The 20,356-nt window shown below is 37.6% G+C and overlaps 1 protein-coding gene across 2 annotated transcripts in view; it reads right to left on the bottom strand.

The window, feature by feature from the left end:
• The window catches only part of CDC50A (cell division cycle 50 P4-ATPase accessory subunit A), a 42,201-nt gene that overhangs the window by 8,196 nt on the left and 13,649 nt on the right, over positions 1 to 20,356 (bottom strand). Inside the window, exons 2-6 of one of the 2 annotated variants that reach the window (XM_022590362.3) lie at positions 10,836 to 10,943; positions 8,375 to 8,482; positions 3,919 to 4,006; positions 2,723 to 2,869; positions 1,842 to 2,048 (exon numbers count right to left, since the gene is read on the bottom strand). In XM_022590362.3, the coding sequence (XP_022446070.1) occupies positions 1,842 to 2,048; positions 2,723 to 2,869; positions 3,919 to 4,006; positions 8,375 to 8,482; positions 10,836 to 10,943 (658 nt within the window). The remainder of the gene's footprint in view (positions 1 to 1,841; positions 2,049 to 2,722; positions 2,870 to 3,918; positions 4,007 to 8,374; positions 8,483 to 10,835; positions 10,944 to 20,356) is intronic. The other variant, XM_089921749.1, reaches the window with a different exon arrangement.

The raw sequence follows: 20,356 nt of genomic DNA on the forward strand, positions 1-20,356 counted from the left end.
AACAGAGTGGAATTGAAGGGTGGATCCTTAAACAAATTTGAGAAATGGGACACCAACATGTTGGATGAGCTACCTACACGGACCAGTTCTAGGATTTGGCAAGAGTTAGGGAAGAGAAGAAGACAGAACTAAGTCCCTATGCAAAAGGTTTACAACTTTTTCAAAAGGATCTTTTGAATCGTGTTAGTTCCCATCTCTTTCTCCAGCTTCCGTAGCTCCCCAGCCCGGCAGATGACTCCCCAGCCCGGCTGTGACTCCAATGGCAGGCTCAGCTCTACTAGTTCTTAAATCAATCCCAACCTGAGCCAGGAATGATTGTAAGAGCTCTAACTAACCCAACACTTTATGGGATGTGGTATCAAATCATCCATGCTAGTCTCTCTATATCGCAACCCTATAAAGTGGGCTTTTGCCTTGATTCTAATACCTAGTTCCCACCTTATACCCGATTTTGATAATTAACCCTTAATGTTCTGCAGGTCAAATTCCTGTTGTATCGATTTTCAAAATAGTCTGCATTCCTCCTAAAAGTTCTCCTAGTGCAAATTATCTGTCAACTAAGAACTCCTGAGTGCTCCAAAGATTTCCCTTTATTGTGCCGTAGGCTACAGGTCGCCCTCTACTTTGGCCATAGCCTCAAGATAATGTTCTTCCTACCAGCACCTAAACTGGGTCTGTCTGTCTAAAATTTCTGCTATGTAGGCCTAGTTTCAAACACTTGGTCACTTTCAGTCTGTCACTCTCAGGTCATGTTCAGTCGTCTACTGAGGTGCAAAATCAAAAAACTAAGGCTACAAATAGGTCTTTATTTTGAAATTAGGTCTATTAACTTAACCGTTTATTAATCCATTATAAAGCTAAAACTATATACTTATAGCTAATTTGGGTTATGAAAAATCAAAAATGTAAGATCATCAGCACACATGCTAATATTTGAAAATTTTTCATTCACGATATATACAAGCAATGGGCTAGAAATTAAAAGATGTAAGGATTTTGTTGAGAATAAAAGTTAGTGCCCAGTATTTCTGGCTTAGGAAAGACTTTGCATCCAGGCCAATACGGACTGGTCTGACTACTTGAGTGAACCAGCTAGGGATGCAGCCTACAGTCATGGTTGATGGGAAAGTCAACACAGCTTGATTATGATCCCTGATTCTTCTATCGCCTGTGTAATCTCAGTTAAGTTACTTAAGTGCTCTATGTTCCTATATTCTTGTCTATAACATGGAGATGACACCTGCCTCACAATGCTTGAAATAAATAAAAGAATACATGGAAAGTACTTAGTATAACGTTGACATATAGTCAGGATGAAATTAATGATATTTATCAGCACTGAAAAGTATGCCTAAATTATTAAGGTGGAACAATACAGCTAATGATAAAAATGTTTTGATATTGTAAACAGAGCAATAATTATAAATAATTATGTTGATATGAAATAACAAATTTGCTGATTTTTATTATCTAAAATAATATAGATTAAAACAGCCCAGTACCACCAACACTTAGATTTACTAAGTGAGTACTAGCCTTTGCATTAAGCTGAATTACAATCTCTCTTGTAAAAAATATCTAACTTATTAATAAATCTAGCACCTACATTTTAAATAATTTTACCAAATAAGATGCTTGAACTCTAGTACAAAGTATTTAAAACTTAGAGGCATTTCTGGAAGAAACAAGTTAAAAGAGACTTTCTCATACATACACACATACTCATAAAAATGCAGAGAGCAAAACTAAAACACAAAGTAGCATGCCACATAACTGAGACAAGATTGGACTACACTCCTTTCAAATTCTTTGAATCTGTGCACATGGCCAAAAAAGGATACTGTATGTGATATTCAAATAGTATCGTCCAGCTGGTAATGTCGGATGTAAATCACTTTTCCTCTCTATAAGACGATACAACTTACGAAAAGTAGGTAATGCTGCAGTACGCATCCAAACAATAAAATCCTCATTTATGAACCCACTGTTATCTTCGTTAGGATCCAGCATATATACTGGTTTAACCCAGTTTACTGGCTTTGTTGTGCCTTAAAAAGGAGAGATCGGTGTGGGGTGGGGAGACAAGACATTCAATTCTATTGAGAGTTTCACTGAAAATTCACACTCTAATAAAACAAAGATACACAAGATGAATATTTTCCTTATGTTCAAAAGTAGAAATATATTCATATTCTGAGGAAGTCTTAAAATCGAAAGAGAAACCAATTCTTCACATAAAAACTTAACAAATAATTACAAAGATTTGATTGATATCTCAATTAAGAGAATACTAAAAGTAGGCTACTGAGTATATTCCAAAAAGCAAATGACTTAATTCAAAGATATAATGGTAAGAAACATTACATTGTGAAATCAAGGAGGCATAGAAACAAAAAGAAATTTGGACTTATAACTATTAATAATTAAAATAAATAAACAAATAAATACTTGTTTAAAATAAACCTTGTCACAATTTTAAAAGATTATGGCTGAAACGCTTACAAGGAAATACCAGAGAAATTCAAGATTAAAAGTATACTACTTTTCCTTTAGAATTTCAGTACATTAGAAGATACTACATATTTTACCTAACTTGACAACAAGTTAAGAAAAGTTGCTTTTTAAAAAGCATAAACTTTTTTAAGATTCTAAAAACAGAAAATTTTAGGTACTTCATTAAAACGCCTAGCTTATGTTTTAAGGGATATTAGTAATATTTTACCTTTGAATCGTTCTTCTAGGGGAATGTCTGCTCCAGGGGGATTTCTGAATTTCACATTTTTATCTGTCCACCAAGCAATACCTTTCTTTATCAAATGAATAGGTGTAGGATCAGATTCATTGCCAACCAGAAACAAATCTAGTGTATCTAAACACAAGAAAAGGAAAATACTGCTAAACATCTACTGAAAATCCATAGTACCGGCTTTCTTCCATGAGAAAGGAGGATCTGGTACTTGCTCCCCAAAGTGGTTGTAACGAAGCAAGCACATGATGAGCATTTGCTCTTGATTATTTACGTGTGAATTAACTATGGTAACTTTATAATCCTAGATGAACTTGCCTTCCCTCAATAGTTCCAGGTCATTTTCCTACATGGCTAACTGATATGTGATATGGTCAAATGTTTTAATATTAACCCAACTAAAACAATTTGCAAGGTAAACCTGTCTCTATTCTTTAAAAAAAAAAAGCACTGCTAAATAGCTTCTGGCTTATCAATTTCTCTCTCTGCACTATCCAATCTGGTAATCACTAGCTATATGGCTACAGAGCCCCTGAAATTACGGCTGGTCCAAATGACTATGTTTTGTAAGGATATAATGTACATCAGACATCAAAGATTTAGTATAAAAATCAGTATATAAAATATCTCACTAATAACTTTTATATACTGAATATCACTTACCTGCTGAAATGATAATATGTGGGGCATACTGAGTTTAATAAAGTATAATTAAAATTAATCTCACTTGTTTCTTTTTTATTGTTTTTTTAATGTGACTACCAGAAAGCTTAAAATTGTACACGTCTCACATTTATGGTTCACATTACATTCATATCAGACAGTGCTGCTCTAAATGATCAACTGTAGCCCCTATCTAATGGTATAAATATTCAAAGTTGTTGGTAAAGGTAGCCTGGCATTTATTTTATCATGTATGAAATAGCAAGTTAGCAGAATGTCCCTGCTTCTTTCTTCCCAGAGACAGAAATTCATTCTTAAAATATAAGAATTCACAAAAGAAAGTCATAAAGCATTATAATACCCCACTAATTCACATATTTATCTTAAAGCTGTTGAATTTCTCAATCTCATTTATGTTTCTGAAAGATTATACAAATATTCCTAACTACAGTATAATATATATACATATATATATATATATATCATCTTTGTTTATCTCTGTCTCATACCATTAAACATGCTGTTGGCAATAGCTCCACAAGGAGCAATTGGTTTGTCTTCATTTCTTCGATAAGGCTCACATTCCTTACTGGGATTCTGATATTTAGAAGGAAAGAAGAGAGAAGTTATTACCCAGGCCTCTGGTAGAACTATGAGTTAGTCCTAATTACTGATTAAAAATTCAATCCCTACATATTTCTCACTTGCAATGCATATAAAATGTCTATATTATAAACAGACTATAAATAATACCACATTTAATAACTCAAAATATATTCCTTAACATTACTACATTATAGCCTTTTTTTGCATATACTGTCATATAGGTATATGTCAAATTGACTTTTTTCTCTTTTTATAAATTTATTTATTTTATTTATTTTATTTTTGGCTGCACTGGGTCTTTGTTGCTGTGCACGAGCTTCCTCTAGTTGCAGCAAGCGGGGGCTACTCTTCATTGCGGTGCATGGGTTTCTTATTGCGGCGGCTTCTCTTGTTGTGGAACACGGGCTCTAGGCGCACGGGCTCAGTAGTTGTGGCGCATGGGCTTAGTTGCTCCATGGCATGTGGGATCTTCCCAGACTAGGGTATGAACCCGTGTCCCCTGCGTTGGCAAGTGGACTCCCAACAACTGCGCCACCAGGGAAGCCCCCAAACTGACATTTTAAACAATTTCCATATCAACACAGAAATCATAACTACAAAATGTTTTCTGCACAAGAAAAACTAAGAAGCCGTCTATTGTCAATCCAGCTGTGACAGAATGAAAGGAATCTTAAACTGGAAGTAAGAAGACTGGAGCTTCGGGACTTCCCTGGTGGTCCAGTGGTTAAGACTCTGGGCTCCCAATGCAGGGGGTCCGGGTTTGATCCCTGGTCAGGGAACTAGATCCCTCCTGCATGCCGCAACTAACAGCCCGCATGCCACAACTAAAGATCCCGCACGCCGCAACTAAAAATGATCCTGCATGTCGCAACTAAAAAAACCAAAGATCTCGCATGCTGCAACGAAGATCCCACACGTGGCTCCCACATGCTGCAACTAAAACCCAGCACAGCCAAATAAATAAATATTAAAAAGAAAAAAAAAAAAGACCTGAGCTTCTAGTTCCAGCTATGTACTATGTGACTCTGCGCAAGTCCCTTGATTTATCTGCACTTCACTTATAAAATTAACATGTTCAAGTAGATAATTTCAAATTTTGTAATCTGGAAGGGAGGGAGGGAGGAAGGAAAAGTCTAATGCAGATTCCTAGAATATACCAATCTTCTCTAAGTTGTGCACCCAGGTATAAAGAAAGCACAGATGTTGGCAAGGCAAACAGCACTTCACCTGTCCTCCAGATTTGGTTTTGGCTTAGTCCCTGTTGAAGATCTCAAGGAAACGTGGAAGCTGTAGGATTAATCCAGAGATTCTACCAAGTCTGATATTAGGTATACATCTGAGTTGTTCTGCGACTCCAAGGCCACATTAAGCCATGTCTCACAACACATAAACAAACCAAGATAGTCTCGATTTGAAATTAACTAGAACCTAGTTAGGCCTCTTAGGGCTATTCCATTATAACCAACCTTGACTTGTATCTACATTCTGGCAGAGAATCTCATAAAGTCTCTTTAATACTTGACTTCTCAGCTTTTTGGTCCCTAAGACATCTACGTTCAGAAAGTTAGTATTCTAAGACCATGAAGATAGACAATGTATGACTGGCTTATTACTATTTGAATGTTTTGATGAAAACTGATTTCAAAAAAATTAGGTAAATACACTCTCAATGGGGCAAATATATTTTAACCACTAAACCATTTTGGAGGGGAGGGGGGCAAGGAATAGCAACTTTATTTGGAAAACCAGAAAAGATGGTGGACTAGTGTCCCGAAGAACCATCTTCTAACTACTAAATTATTGAAGTTTTTTTAAAAAAAGAAAAATATTTACTACCTATGCATCAGATACTGAACTAAGCAATGCTAGGTACTTTGCAGTAACTGGCTTAGGAAAGCCATTTAATAAAGAGTACCTAACATGTACCACATACCATGTAAGGTGCTAGAAATGGAAAAATGAAAAAAAAGTCCCTGCTTTTCAGCCGCTCACAATGTAATATAGGAAACAGACTCAAATACAACCAACTATAATATGAAATAAGAGCCATGATAAAGGTGTCTATATTCATTCCATATATATTTATTAAATGCCTTTCATGTGCTAGGTACTGCAGAGGCACTTGGTATATGGTGATTAAAGAAAGTCATGCTCCCTGCTCTCATGAGCTTACAGTGTAGTTGGGAGGACAGAAGATAAGGGGAAGACTGTCTCTGGAGGTAGTATCATGAAAGTTAAGACCTAAAGAAAGTAGGAGACAGCCACGTGAAGAGCAGGCAGAAGAGAGCTTTAAGCAGAGAGAACAGTACACACCATTTAGAAAGAACTTGATACCTCTGAGAAGGCAAACAGGGAATGTAGTTAGAGTATGGCAATAAAGAAAATGACATATGATGAGACTGGAGAGTCATGCATAGCTCAGATCATCCTGAGTAAACAAACCACTGAAAGATTTTAAGCAGGGAAGTGGTATTTACTTTTTTTAAAAGATCACTCTAGCAGCTCTGTAGAAAATGACCTGGCAAGGAAGCGCAAGAGTAGATGATATGGGGAGACAGTGTGTTAAGTAAAGTGAGAAGTGACTTGGAACAGGGTATGAATGAAGTAAATACGTAAAGAAGTTATTTTGCATCCAAAGACACTAAAGTAAACAGCAGGCCTGAGGTGAGAGGATCTCCAGGGAAAGAGTAAAAACCACATTCTAGACAAATGAAATGGAAATGCCCAAATGGGCAGATTACCTGCATCACCAGGCATGGTTAGGGAACAGCATATATGGCTCAGGGCAGCCAGGCCAAAGGTACATTAAGGATAGAATATAAAATCAATGAAGCTGAAGTGGTAGGTTGACATCAGATTGTGAAGGGCCTTATATACAATGTTAAGTTACTTGAACTTCAATCTGTCTGTTCTTAACATCTTTAAAATTTTTGAAAACCACCTGGTCTTAAAGTCATATATTTTGGTCTAGTCCAGGGATCGATAAATGACAGCCTGCAGGCCAAATCCAACCCCAGCACCTGTTTTTGTAAATAAAGTTTTATTGGAACACAGCTACCCATTCACTTAAGTATTCTCCATGGCTGCATTCATTCTAAAATGGCAGAGGTGAGTAGCTGCAATAGACTATACAAACTGCAAAGCTGAAAATGTTTACTATTTGGCCCTTTACAGAAAAAATTCATCAATCCTTAGGTTTAGTCTAAAAGCTCTGCTTGAGGTTTGGAAGAAAAGAATCTCAGCTTCTTTTGCCCTCAGTGAAGAGAGTGTGTATCTATATAAAAGAACTGTAAATCAACCACCACTTCTAGGTCTTTCAACACACCCAATCTATGATCCCAATCAACAAATTCTCGGTGTGTCTCATCAACTTGGTGTGTCTCACAGAACTTCACCTTCTCTGGACTTGAGTCCTAAAAGTTGGATCCCACAACATAAATCCCACATGGACTACAAGATATTGCAGACCTAACCAGAATCTTTAAATAGACTTATTATTTCTTAAGATCCCAAACATCAGGAAATAGCAATAAAACCAGGAAGGATAACCTAGAGTAACTTTACGTTTACCAGGACCATTCTGGTCCCAGTATGGTCCTAAATTGCATTCTAAGAGTGTCACTGTTTCTAAGAGATACTTGAATTGCTAAAGGTTTGCTGCATTGGTAGCAATAATATAAAATACTTGGGCACCAACCACTACTATGAGAAGCTGAACAACAGTCAGGAAACTAAGATCCTCTAGTCCACAGATTCGCAAACCAGGCTGAGCATCAGAAGGGGAGCTTGTTAAGAATAGATATTTTAGAGCTCCACCCCTGTAGACACAGACATATGAGACTTAGGAGAATCCTGGAATCTGTATTTTCAAAAAGCTCCTCAGACAGTTTTTCAGTAACCCACACCCTTTGGACTTTAGTACTCGGGCTCCCCACAAGGTAAAAAGCAAAGCGCATACATGTTCAATTCTAAAACACAATCTCAGAAATTAAAAGTAGCTTATTTACATATTCCTACCCAGTGTAATAATAATGAGTAAACTCAAACAGAACAAATTATATTCCCAGAATGCTAGACTCATCAAAATTCCATTACAAACAGATTAACAAAGCAAAAATCCCAATGATACTACCGGAAACAAGCAGGTTGTAACGTGTCCTCTGGCTGCAAGAAATCATTAATCTGTGCAAATTCCAGGGGAAAAAATTTTAACTAAAAACATTCACTAAACAAACTAAAAATGTCAAACAACACTTTAATTTCATCTAACATTATTAAATTTAACATTTCTAATTGAACAATTACCACATGTTCTTAGTTCTTAGACACCGTAGTTTCATGTTCCATCATTTTACTTACAAGTAAAGCACTAGGATCTCCATTTAGTTGACTATCATCTCGAGATTTCACATAACGACGATGGTTTTGATAGAAATTAGACAGTCCATAATACATAAACACATTGCCCTAGAGAAACAGAAAGGGAAAAAATGTTCATATAAAACTATTAAGTATGAAGTTGTTTCATGCATACATAAAAGCTATGTAATTTGCACTAGTTTAGAATTTGTGATAACTTAAAACAGTTACTGGGGTGAATTCTACCAGTACTTAGCAATCTAAAATGGTACAAATTGTAAATAAGGTTAAACAATCAAACCAAATCAAATACTGTTAAAGAATCAAATCAAATAAGGTCAAAACTCCAAGAGTCAACTTTGAAAATACTCTGAAAGACCTCAAGGACGTCTATTTACATTAAAACAAACAAACAAACAAAAAAGCTCTCAAGGAATCTATTAGCCTAGTCTGATCAACTTTCAGTTTTATTTATTTTTTTTTTAAAGTTTTTTTTTTGATGTGGACCATTTTTAAAGTCTTTACTGAATTTGTTACAATATTGCTTCTGTTTTATGTTTTGGTTTTTTGGCCATGAGGCATGTGGGATCTTAGTTCCCCGACCAGGGATCGAACCTGCACCCCCTGCACTGAAAGGCAAAGCCTTAACCACTGGACCGCCAGGGAAGTCCCTACTTTCAATTTTAAATCTTCTCTAATTCAGATTGGTCTTCATCCAATTAGCATGAACTTTTCAAAGGAATAATGCTTTCAAGCTTTCAATTACTGCCCAAAATAAATTCTGAACTTGAATTGGGTCATAGTAAATTTCTCAGTAGGATACTATATAATATTAGTAATGAACAAATTAATAATTAGTAAAGTATCTAAGATAATGAGTCACTTTATAATAATCAAGAAAAGTACTTTAATGTATTCAGTGGAGTCAACTTGGAAATAACCTGGGAAATAAGGGTAACCTACATACATTGTAACTATTTAGAAGATGTTATGAAGTCATCTTGAATGACTAAGATTTTTAGAGGTGGCAAAAACATCAGCTATTTTCTCCTTTCTGGTTGTTACCTCCATTGTCTATAACCTTATACTCAATTAAAAGGAATTCAGAAAAAAAAAAGGAATTCAATAACATTTTGCTTTATTTGATTTGCTGTTTTCATATACACAATCATTTACTTAAAGCTTGATTTTCAAATGTCAAAATATGCAAACTTTCCCATTCCTTATAAAGAAAACACTTACATAGAAATCTTTCATTTATTTATTTGGTTGGTTGGTTTTTTGTTCTATGAAAAGGCTTTAGTCTAATTCAGCTTGGGCTTGTAAAGGAACACAGAGCCCACAAAAGAATGAATCTGAGGATGATCACCTTTGCAGAAGAAGAGTTCTGAAATGCTTAATGTTTTTGTATGGGGGAAGAAACTAGTGGAGCTTCTAAATCATTACAAGTCTCTTCCATGTCTTTAATTCTGCCTGTTCTGACAAAAGCAGAACTTAATGCAACTTAGAGTTTGTCCATCACATAAAAAATCAGATTTTTATGATGTTTTAAAGTTATATGTTATTTCTGCCAAAACAAAATAATTAAATTCCTGTCTTCTCTCTAATTTATTTTCATATTTTTTAAAAAGGGAGCGTTACAGTCCACTATCTCAGGGCAACAGCATCCATAACCACTAGATGGCAACCATCTATTAGGGACCTCAAAAGTCATCACGACCTTTAAGAAAATCTAAAGCATAGCTACAAAAATCTAAAAAGTTGGCATGTATTAAAGCAGTTTTGCTCCCTGAAGAATAAAACAATAATTTTTTAAAGCTCAATTTTCAGGTAAAGGAGAACATAAACGGGTCTTATCATGCCTATTTCTGAATCTTTGTGTCCTTTAGCATCTGCTCAGTTTCCAAGAAGAATGACAGGTAAGTGTGAATGCAAAAGACACACAGACCACACACACACACACACACACACACACACACATGGATGGTATTCTAACTGCTTGTCAATAAGGTTTTACTAAGTGTTTGCATTTATGTTAAAGTATCATATCTGATGAGAAAATAATGCAATAATGGGTGAATTAGTATTTATTTTCCAAAGTAAAACTTATAGTATTAAAAGTAGGCAAAACAGTTTGAGCAATAATTTTTTAAATACAAGTAGATGTAGATAGAAACTTGATACAAAAAAAATTTTTGTACAGTTATAAAATTTTCCAGAAAAAGAATAGGTTTTAAATTTAAACTACTAACTACAATAAACTATTAAATTAATGTATTTAATTATCAGACAGCATAATCCAATAGCAAAACAAAACAATCTTCCTCAAAAGTGTATAGATTCCCAATAAATTAAAGCAACATATCAACAAGAAGAAAATAACTAGTAAAAAAAAAATTTAATATAATATCAATATTTTTTAAAGCATGGCTTTTCTAAAACACTACTTGGGAATACAGACCTCAAATGACTGTTCCAGTGTGAAGTTAATGGTACAAATACAAGGTGTCACATTCGGAGACAAACATTTATTGCAGGGACTGGAAGGGTCTGTTCCGGTATAATCAATCTGCAAGAGAAAAATATAACTAAGCACACTTCCTTGGAGAAAGTGGATACACTCTGAAATAATTTGCTATCAGAGGGAAAAATGAGCCTGATGGAGCAATAACAGCCCAGAAAAAACCTTTTTATAAGGTCATCTGTTTATTTTGACTGGAAAGGGTCCTATGTCATCCTACTGGCTCATCTCTCCTTTTTACCAAAAGAAATACATTTACGCATAAAATCATAAATATAAAATTCAAACTGCATTATGTATAAAGGTTTAAATAACTACAAAGTCTAAACAACTTTTCCATCATCTCAGCTTTCCATGGCACATTTTCAAATTAAAAAAACAAACACAAACAAAAAACTACCAGGTTTCTCAAGGGCTACCATTTCTTTAAAACCTGGTGTTGGATAATTAAGAATCTGTCTTATCTTTCTCCTGGGTTCCTGGCAGGGGGCCTCTAAATCCCTTAAATTCCCCTGGTGATAAGAGTGCATTTGTTTTTGATAAGCCCCTTGAGTCACCCTAGAGTTTATGCTAAGGAGATGGCTCAGGTGAGGGCTGGTCACCAGAAAGACTAGATGTGATTAGGGACTCTGGACCAGCCCAAACTCTGGAAAGAGGGAGAAGCCTGGAAATTTAGTTCAATCATGTGGCCAATGTTTAATCAATCATGCCTTCATCATGGAATTCCAATAAAAACTCTGGCCACCACAGGTGAGCTCCCGGGTTGGTTAACCCATCAATGTGCCCTGATTCTACAGGGAGAGGGCACGAAGCTCTATATTCAAGACTCTCCCAGACCTTGCCAAATGTGTCTCTTCATTTAGCTGGTCCTAGTTTATATTATTTATGATAAAACTATAATTGTAAGTCTAGCACTTCCCTGAGTTCTGAGTCATTCCAGCAAATTATGGAACCTGAGAGAAGTTACAGTAACCTCCCATATTTATAGGCAGTTGGTCAGAAATGCAAGTGGCCTGGAGACCTCTGAACTTGCAACTGGCATCTGAAGTGAGGGCAGTCGGGGAGAGGGGGGCTTGGGAACTCCCGGATTTGTAGCTAGTTGGCCAGAAGTATGGGTAGCCTGACTTGCAGCTGGTGTCTGAGTGGTACTGAAGTATATTGTTGGGGACCATTGCCCTTACACCTGTGGAGTCTGACACTAACTCAGGTGGTCAGTGTCAGAATTGAATTGCAGTACACCAGCTGTTGTCAGAAGACCTGACCTGATAGCTAAAATGAGAAAACTTTTTCCATTATACGAATTTTTTTAATAGATTTTCTTTTTTAGAGTGGTTTGAGGTTCACAGCGAAATTGAGTGCAAACTACAGAGTTCCCATATACTCCCTGGACCTACACATACACAATCTCCTTGATTATCAATATCCCTCACCAGAGTAATACATTTGCTACCAATGATGACCCTACAATGACACATCATTATCACCCAAAGGCAGTGGTTTACCTTAAGATTCACTCTAGGTGTTGTACATTCCATGGGTTTTGACAAGGGTATAATGACATATATACGCCATCACAGTATCACACAGAATAGCTGCACTGCCTAAAAGATCCTCTGTACTCTGTCTATTCATTCCTCCCTTATCCCTAAGCCCTGACAACCATGGATCTTTTTACTGTCTCCATAGTTCTGCCTTTTCCAGAATGTCACATAATTGGAATCATAAAGTATGTAGCCTTTTCGGATTTACCTCTTTCACTTAGGAATATGCGTTTAAGGTTCCTCACTGTCTTTTCATGGCTTGACAGCACATTTCTTTTTAGCATTGAAGATTATTCCATTTTCTTGGTCCACCACAGATTATTTACCCATTCACCTGCTGAAGGATATCTTGGTTGTTTCCAAGTTTTGTCAAGTACAAGTAAAACTGCTATAAACATCCACATGCAGGTTTTTGTGTGGACCTAAGCTTTCAGCCCATTTATGTAAATAACAAGGAGTAGAAATGCTGGATTTCATGGTAAGAGTATGTTTAGTTTTGTAAGAGACTGCCAAACTGTCTTCCAAAGTGACTGCACCACTTTGCATTCCCACCAGCAATGAATGAGTTCCTGTTGCTCCACAACCTCACCAGCATGTGGAGCTGTTGACGTTTTGGGTTTTCACTAACAGGTGTGTAGTGGTATCTCACTGTTGTTTTAATTTGCAATTCCCTAATGATCACTTGTTTACTTGCCATCTGTGTACTATGGACTAAAGGTTTATGTCCCCCCAAAATTCATATGTTGAAGCCCTAATTCCCAATGTGATTAATTTGGAGGTGGGGACATTGATTAGGGTTATTTATCTTTTAAATTTTATTTATATTTTTGGCTGCGTTAGGTCTTTGTCGCGGCGCGCGGGCTTTCTCTAGTTGTGGCGAGCAGGGGCTACTCTTTGTTGAGGTGCGCGGGCTACTCATTACGGTGGCTTCTCTTGTTGCAGAGCACGGGCTCTAGGCATGCAGGCTTCCGTAGTTGCAGCATGTGGGTTCTAGAGCACACGGGTTTCAGCAATTGCGATGCATGGGCTCAGGAGCTGCGGTGTGCAGGCTCTAGAGCATGAGGGCTTCAGTAGTTGTAGCATGCGGGCCCAGTAGCTGTGGCTCGAGGGCTCCAGAGTGCAGGCTCAGTAGTTGTGGCGCACAGGCTCAGTTGCTCCACGGCATGTGGGATCTTCCTGGACCAGGGATCGAACCTGTGTCCCCTGTATTGGCAGGTAGATTCTTAACCACTGCGCCACCAGGGAAGTCCCTGGATTAGGTTTAGATGAGGTCATGAAGGTAGGGCCTCTGTGATACGACTAGTATCCTCCTAAGATGAAGAAGAAAGACCAGAGCGTGCTCGCGCTCATGCTCTCTCTCTCCCTCTCCCTCTCCCTCTCCCTCTCCCTCTCCCTCTCTCTCTCTCTCTCTCTCTCTCTCTCTCAGCTACGTGAGGACAAAGTGAGAAGGCAGCCATCTATCAATACAAGTCAGGAAAAGGGTCTCCACCCTTTTCAGGGTGAAGAATCTGAAGGAACTGAATCTGCCAGCACCCTGATCTAGACTTCCCAGCCTCTAAGACTGTGAGAAATAAATGTCTGTTTTTTAAGCCATCTAGACTATATTATTTTTTTTGTTTTTTAACATCTTTATTAGAGTATAATTGCTTTACAATGGTGTGTTAATTTCTGCTTTACAACAAAATGAATCAGTTATATATATATATTTTTATAGCAGCCCAAATTGACAGATTTCGGTACTGAAAAGTGGGGTGCTGTTTTAACAAATACTCAAAAAGAAGTGGCTTTGGAACTGGGAAACGGTTAGAGGCTGGAGATTTGAGATGCATGCTAGAAATATAAACATCAAAGGTGATTCTGGTGACATCTCAGAGAGAAATGAGGAGAGTTAGAAAGAAAGCTTCCATCTCCTTAGAGAAATAATAAATAAATGTGATTAGAATATTGGTAGAAACATAGATGGTAAAAGGCCATCCTGGTGAGGTCCTACTCAGAAATGAGGAACATTATTGGACAATGGAAAAAAAGGTGATCCTTGTCATAAAGTGGCAGAGAATTTGGCTAAAGTGTGCTCTAGTGTTTTGTGGAATGTAGAACTTGTGAGGGATGAAACTGGATATTTAGGTAGATTTCCAAGCACAGTGTTCAAAGAGTGTCTTGGTTCCACCTGACTGCTTATAGTAAAATGGAAGAAGAGAGAAACAAGTGGACTAAGGAATAATGTTAAGCAAAAAGGGACCAAAACTTATGATTTGGAAAATTCTCAAACCTATCCATACTACAAAAAATGAGAAAGCTTGTTCTGAAGAGAATACTACAGTGTAGCTGAACAATCATTCGATAAAGAGATTAGTGTGGATTTGAACCATGGACCTAATCAGCCATTCCAGCAGAAACACTGCCAGTGTGAACGGAAGGGGAAAGAGAAGGGACAAAATGAAGGAAAGCTGAGGGACTTGCTTAGATCCTACAGGACTGGCCCATACAGCCATTCGGCTACAGAATGTGCTATTGATTCTCCAAGATGAGAAGAATGATCCCAAAGATGATTTCGAGACCATCATGGCTACCTCCTCGGTTCATACTGGGGGAGGAGCTCAACAGACCAGAGGGCAGCAATCCGGAGCCTCAGGGCAGGACTTCTACCCCAGCGGGTCCTGAAGGCAGAGTGTCAGACCAGAGAGTATTATTCTCCAGCCTTAAGATCTGATGACATTTGTCTTGCTAGGTTTTGGAGACTTGCTTGGAACTCATCACCCCTTTCTTTTCATTTCTTCCCCTTGCAAATTTGAGTGTCTATACTATGCCTGTCCCTCCATGGAATTTTGGAAGCACATCTGGTTCCACAGGTTCACAGCTGGAGAGAAATTTTGCCTCAGGATGAATCATACCTTGAGTCTCACCCATATCTGATTAAAATGATATTGAGAAGACAGTTTAGACTTTAGAGTCGATACTGGAACCAGTTGAGACTTTTGGGGCTGATGATGGAATGAAAGTATTTTGCATGTGAGGACATGAATTTGAGGAGCACAGGGGCAGAATGTATGAACTAAATGTTTGTGTCTCCTCTCCCTCCAAATTCTATGCTGAAGCCCTAATCCCCAGTATGATAGCATTTGGTAGTAGGCCTTTGGAAAGTAATTAGGTTTAGATGAGGTCAGGACGGTGGAGCCCCCATGATGGGATTAGTATCCTTAATAAGAAGAGGAAAAGAAATCAGAGCTCCTTCTCTCTATGCCGTGGTAAGGACACAGCAAAAAGGTGGCCATCTGCAAGCCAGAAAGAGGGTCCTCACCAAGAACTGAACCTATCAGCACCATGATCTTGGACATCCCTGCCTCAAGGACTGTGAGAAATGAGTACCCGTTGTTTAAGCCACCTAGTCTACATTTTGTTATAGCAACCTAAGCTGACTAAGATATTGTCAGGTGAGGTATCTGTTCAGGTCTTTTGCCCATTTTTAATAGGGTTTTCCATTTTCTTTTATTGACTATTAAGAGTTCTTTGTACATTTTGGTAACAGTCCTTTATCAGATATGCCTTTTAACAATTTTTTCTCCCAGACTATGACTTATCACTCTCTTGATAAATAAGAATTTTATCATTAGCAACCCTAATTAATTGTCTTTAATAAAGTAAAAAAAAAAAGCCAACTAATCTTTATTTCTGAAGCTGAACATTTAAACTTTATATATGGATATTCAATTTCTTTTCATAATTAAAAAAAAGGTTAAAATATGTATATAGAAAATAGAGCATCAAATTACAACATCTACAGAACCCTCCTATATTGTTGGTGGCAATGTAAATTGGTACAATTTACAATTGTACCTATTCTTGCTATGGAGAACAGTATGGAGGTTCCTTAAAAAACTAAAAACAGAACTACCACATTATCCAGCCATCCCACTCCTGGGCATATATCCAGAGAAAACCACAATTCGAAAAAATACATGCACCCCAATGTTCACTGCAGCACTATTTACAACAGCCAAGACATGGAAGCAACCTAAATGGCTATCGACAGAGGAATGGATAAAGAAGATGTGGTACACAGGGACTTCCCTGGTGGTCCAGTGGTAAAGAATCCACCTTAAGATGCAGGGGATGCGGGTTTGATCCCTGGTCAGGGAACTAAGATCCCACACGCAGTGGGGCAACTAAGCCTGGGTGCCACAACTACTGAGCTCACGTGCCTCAACTACAGCCCACGTGCCGCAAAACTACAGAGCCCAAGCGCTCTGGAACCCACGCACCACTACAGAGCCCACACACCCTGGAGACTGCACGCCACAACTAGAGAGGAGAAAACCCACACGCCACAACTAGAGAGAAGGCCACGCACCTCAACAAAAGATCCTGCATGCCTCAGTGCAGATCCCACGTGCCGCAACTAAGACCCAACACAGCCAAAAATAAATAAATAATAAATAAATCTTTAAAAAAAAAAGATGTACATATATACAATGGAGCATTACTCAGCCATAAATAAAGAACAAAAGAATGCCATTTGCAGCAACATGGATGGAACTAGAGATTATCAAACTAAGTCAGACAGAGAAAGACAAATATCATATGATATCACTCATACGTGGAATCTAATTTAAAAAATGAACTTATTTACAAAACAGAAACAGACTCACAGATTTCAAAAACAAACTTATGGTTACCAAAGGGGAAATGGGGCAGGGGGTATAAATTAGGAGCTTGGGATTAACATACACATACTACCATATATAAAATAGATAACCAACAAGGAGCTACTGGGTAGCACAGGGAACTCTACTCAATATTCTGTAATAACCTATATGGGTAAAGAATCTGAAAAAGAATGAATATATGTATATGCATAACTGAATCACTTTGCTGTACACCTGAAACTAACAAAACACTGTTAATCAACCATACTCCAATAAAATTTTTTTTAATAATTTTAAAAATTACATCTAATTGCTTTTCAAAAACCACAAAACTGCTTAACAAAACTTGGTTTTGTCAAATTCCGATATAACCTATTGAAATGTCCTCCATCAAAGCTTACTTACTAATGAAACTTTGTTTAGAGAAAATTTTCATTCACTGCAAATATCTAAGAGAAGCTAGGCATGTAATTAAAACAAGCTAAAAAAACAGGTCTCCTAAATGAAGAGAGATAAAACATATATAATTTTTCACTAAACCTGCGGGGCCACAGCTTTCCACCCAGGGCTTATTCATGCACAATATCGCACTTAAAAGCCAACTTTTATGATTTTGACAAGATGAAAGAAAACATGAGAACATTTAGAAAAATCAACTATATTTAAAAATCTATGTTAAAATATATTAATTTTTTCGATTTTTTTAATTTAATAATCTCTGCACATCTTCTCTCTCTTCTAAGTCAAATCTAAGGATTAAAAAAAAAAGTTGTCAGCTGGGCCTATTACCATATTGTTTGCCTTTGAACAGAAACCTCTTAAACCACTCTCTTTCAAATTATTTTCTAGGGCAAAGGAGGAAAGACAGATCATCAGCTGTGATTAAGCAAAGATATATATTTTTTATTTAACTGAACAAAAATAATATGATGGAATGTGAAATCTAATAAATTATACTACAGTATATTAAACCTGAACATTTTTTGAAACCAAGAATTATTGCTGAATGTTAAATTATACTTCAAAGAATAGCTATAACATTTTCATCACAATCTTTTAATTATACTTTTTTAAATGTACAAAAAATTGCATGGCTTTTGATTCCAGGAAATTCTGAAAGTAAAAAAACTGTCATTAACATTTTAAGCCTTACTATGTGCAAGGCATGACATGAAGATACAAAAGTCATCATATCTTATACTTAGTCGATACAGTTTACACAGTCCTTTCTATTCCACACATATTTCATCTGATCCTCACCAAAATTCTATAGTATTATCCTCATTTTACATAAAGATAACATTCAGAAACTTACCCAAGGATACACGAACAGCACTAGCTGGTGCTACGCTAGAAGCAAGGATTTTTTACTCCAAGTCCAATGTTCCTTCTACCAAACTGCTTCCTCACCACCATAGTCAGTCCCCTTGGCCCTCCAGAAGACTATCAAAGACAGTGCATAAACACAAAGAAAATGACTATAAACGTTAAGTGCTAAACTGAACGGCAAAGAGGGCAGTAAGTACTAGATTGACTAGCACTTTCTCACTAAGAAGAAAAGAGGATTTGAACTGAGCCATTAAAAGGAAAAAAAGGATGGAAAAAGGTGACATATGGAGAAGCACGAAGGTAGAGAGCACAGGTACATTTCAGGATGACACTTTGGATTTGTGGAGAGAGTTTTCATGTTGGAAGGAAACGAGACAACGCTAAAAGGTAAACTGGATCCGTAACTACATGCTTTGTTTTACTGGCCACTGTTTATTGAATGGATATACTAAGTGTCAGACATTATAAGCACTTAACACACACCATCTCATTAAAACGTAGTCCTGAAAAGTTAATTTTTATTTTCCTCATTTTAACCTAGGAAACTGACATTTAGGGAGGTTTAGTAATTTTCCCAAGATCACCCATCAAGAATTTGAAACCAGCTCTGCCTTTCTACAAAATCTCTGTTCTCTCCACCATTCTATGTCCTCTTGCACAATGAACATACCATCCTTTCTGATATACAAACTCAGAGCCTATAGATTATAAGAATGAAGATAAATCTGGGGGATAACTGTGACTTATTGTTGTTAATTTGGGTGCCCAGCACCCAAACACACTTCCAAGCCCTGGGGAATTCTCCTGGTGGAGAGTTTTGGAGGCAGGCCGGGCTCCAACTTCCACTTCGGAAACCAAGGGAATAAATGAGTCCTTCCTCTCCCTAACCCCAGGAGCCAGGACAAAAGCATACATACGGTCAATCCTGATTGAGACTAGAGAACTGAATCTCCATATAAATCGGAGAGGAGTGAGTGTGATGAGCTCAGCAGCGCAGCAGAAGTCGAACAGGGAACTCAACAGCAGCTGTGGCATCTGAGCCACTGTTTCTGCTTCCAAACTTCCCTTCCTTCCCCCCTGTCTCCAAACCTGATCCTCTAGACCTCCTATCTATTTTGTGTGAGAGCTACCCAATCTCCTCCAATAAATCCCTTTCCCCTGTAAGCTACCCAGAGTTGGTTAATATTGCTGACAACAAAGCCTCTGAAAGTTAAATAATCCCGAGTGTTAAAAATGTCCTTCAGGAAATAAGGAAATGGGACTACCCTGGTGGCGTGGTGGTTAAAATCCACCTGCCAATACAGGGGACACGGGTTCGATCCCTGATCCAGGAAGATTCCACATGCTGTGGAGCAACTGAACCCACGAGCCACAACTACTGAAGCCCGTGCGCCTAGAGCCCGTGCTCCGCAACAAGAGAAGCCACCGCAATGAGAAGCCCGCGCACCACAACAAAGAGTAGACCCCACTCGCTGCAACTAGAGAAAGCTCGCGTGCAGCAACGAAGACCCAACGCAGCCAAAAAGATTAAAATTAAAAAAAGGAAATAAGGAAGTGGAGACAGAGAAGCTAACATAATCAAACACTTGTATTGATATGACAACAGATTTTTTAAAAAGTCTAAGATAACGAGACTTTGATTTCTTCCTGAACACCCTGTCAGGAAAGAATCACTTATTAACTTAATATTTACTTGAATGTCTGTGTGTTCCAGGCAAGAGGGACTCATCCCAATACCTAATCACATGGAGCTCACTGTCTAATACAGAACACGGTCACTAAGATGGAATGGGTGTTTTGGTAAAAGAAGTACAGGTACTATGGAAACACATACCTAATCCAGTATCTAGCAAATTTCTCCATGAGGGCTGAGAAGTGGATGTTATCTACAGGGAGACAGTACCAAGAGGGACAATCTCTAACTGAGGGCTTAGCACAGGAACAAACC

The sequence above is a fragment of the Delphinapterus leucas genome, chromosome 12, assembly GCF_059928025.1.
Source record: "Delphinapterus leucas isolate spDelLeu-1000000601 "Yukka" chromosome 12, BTC_Dleu_Yukka2, whole genome shotgun sequence".
NCBI classification, from domain to species: domain Eukaryota; kingdom Metazoa; phylum Chordata; class Mammalia; order Artiodactyla; family Monodontidae; genus Delphinapterus; species Delphinapterus leucas.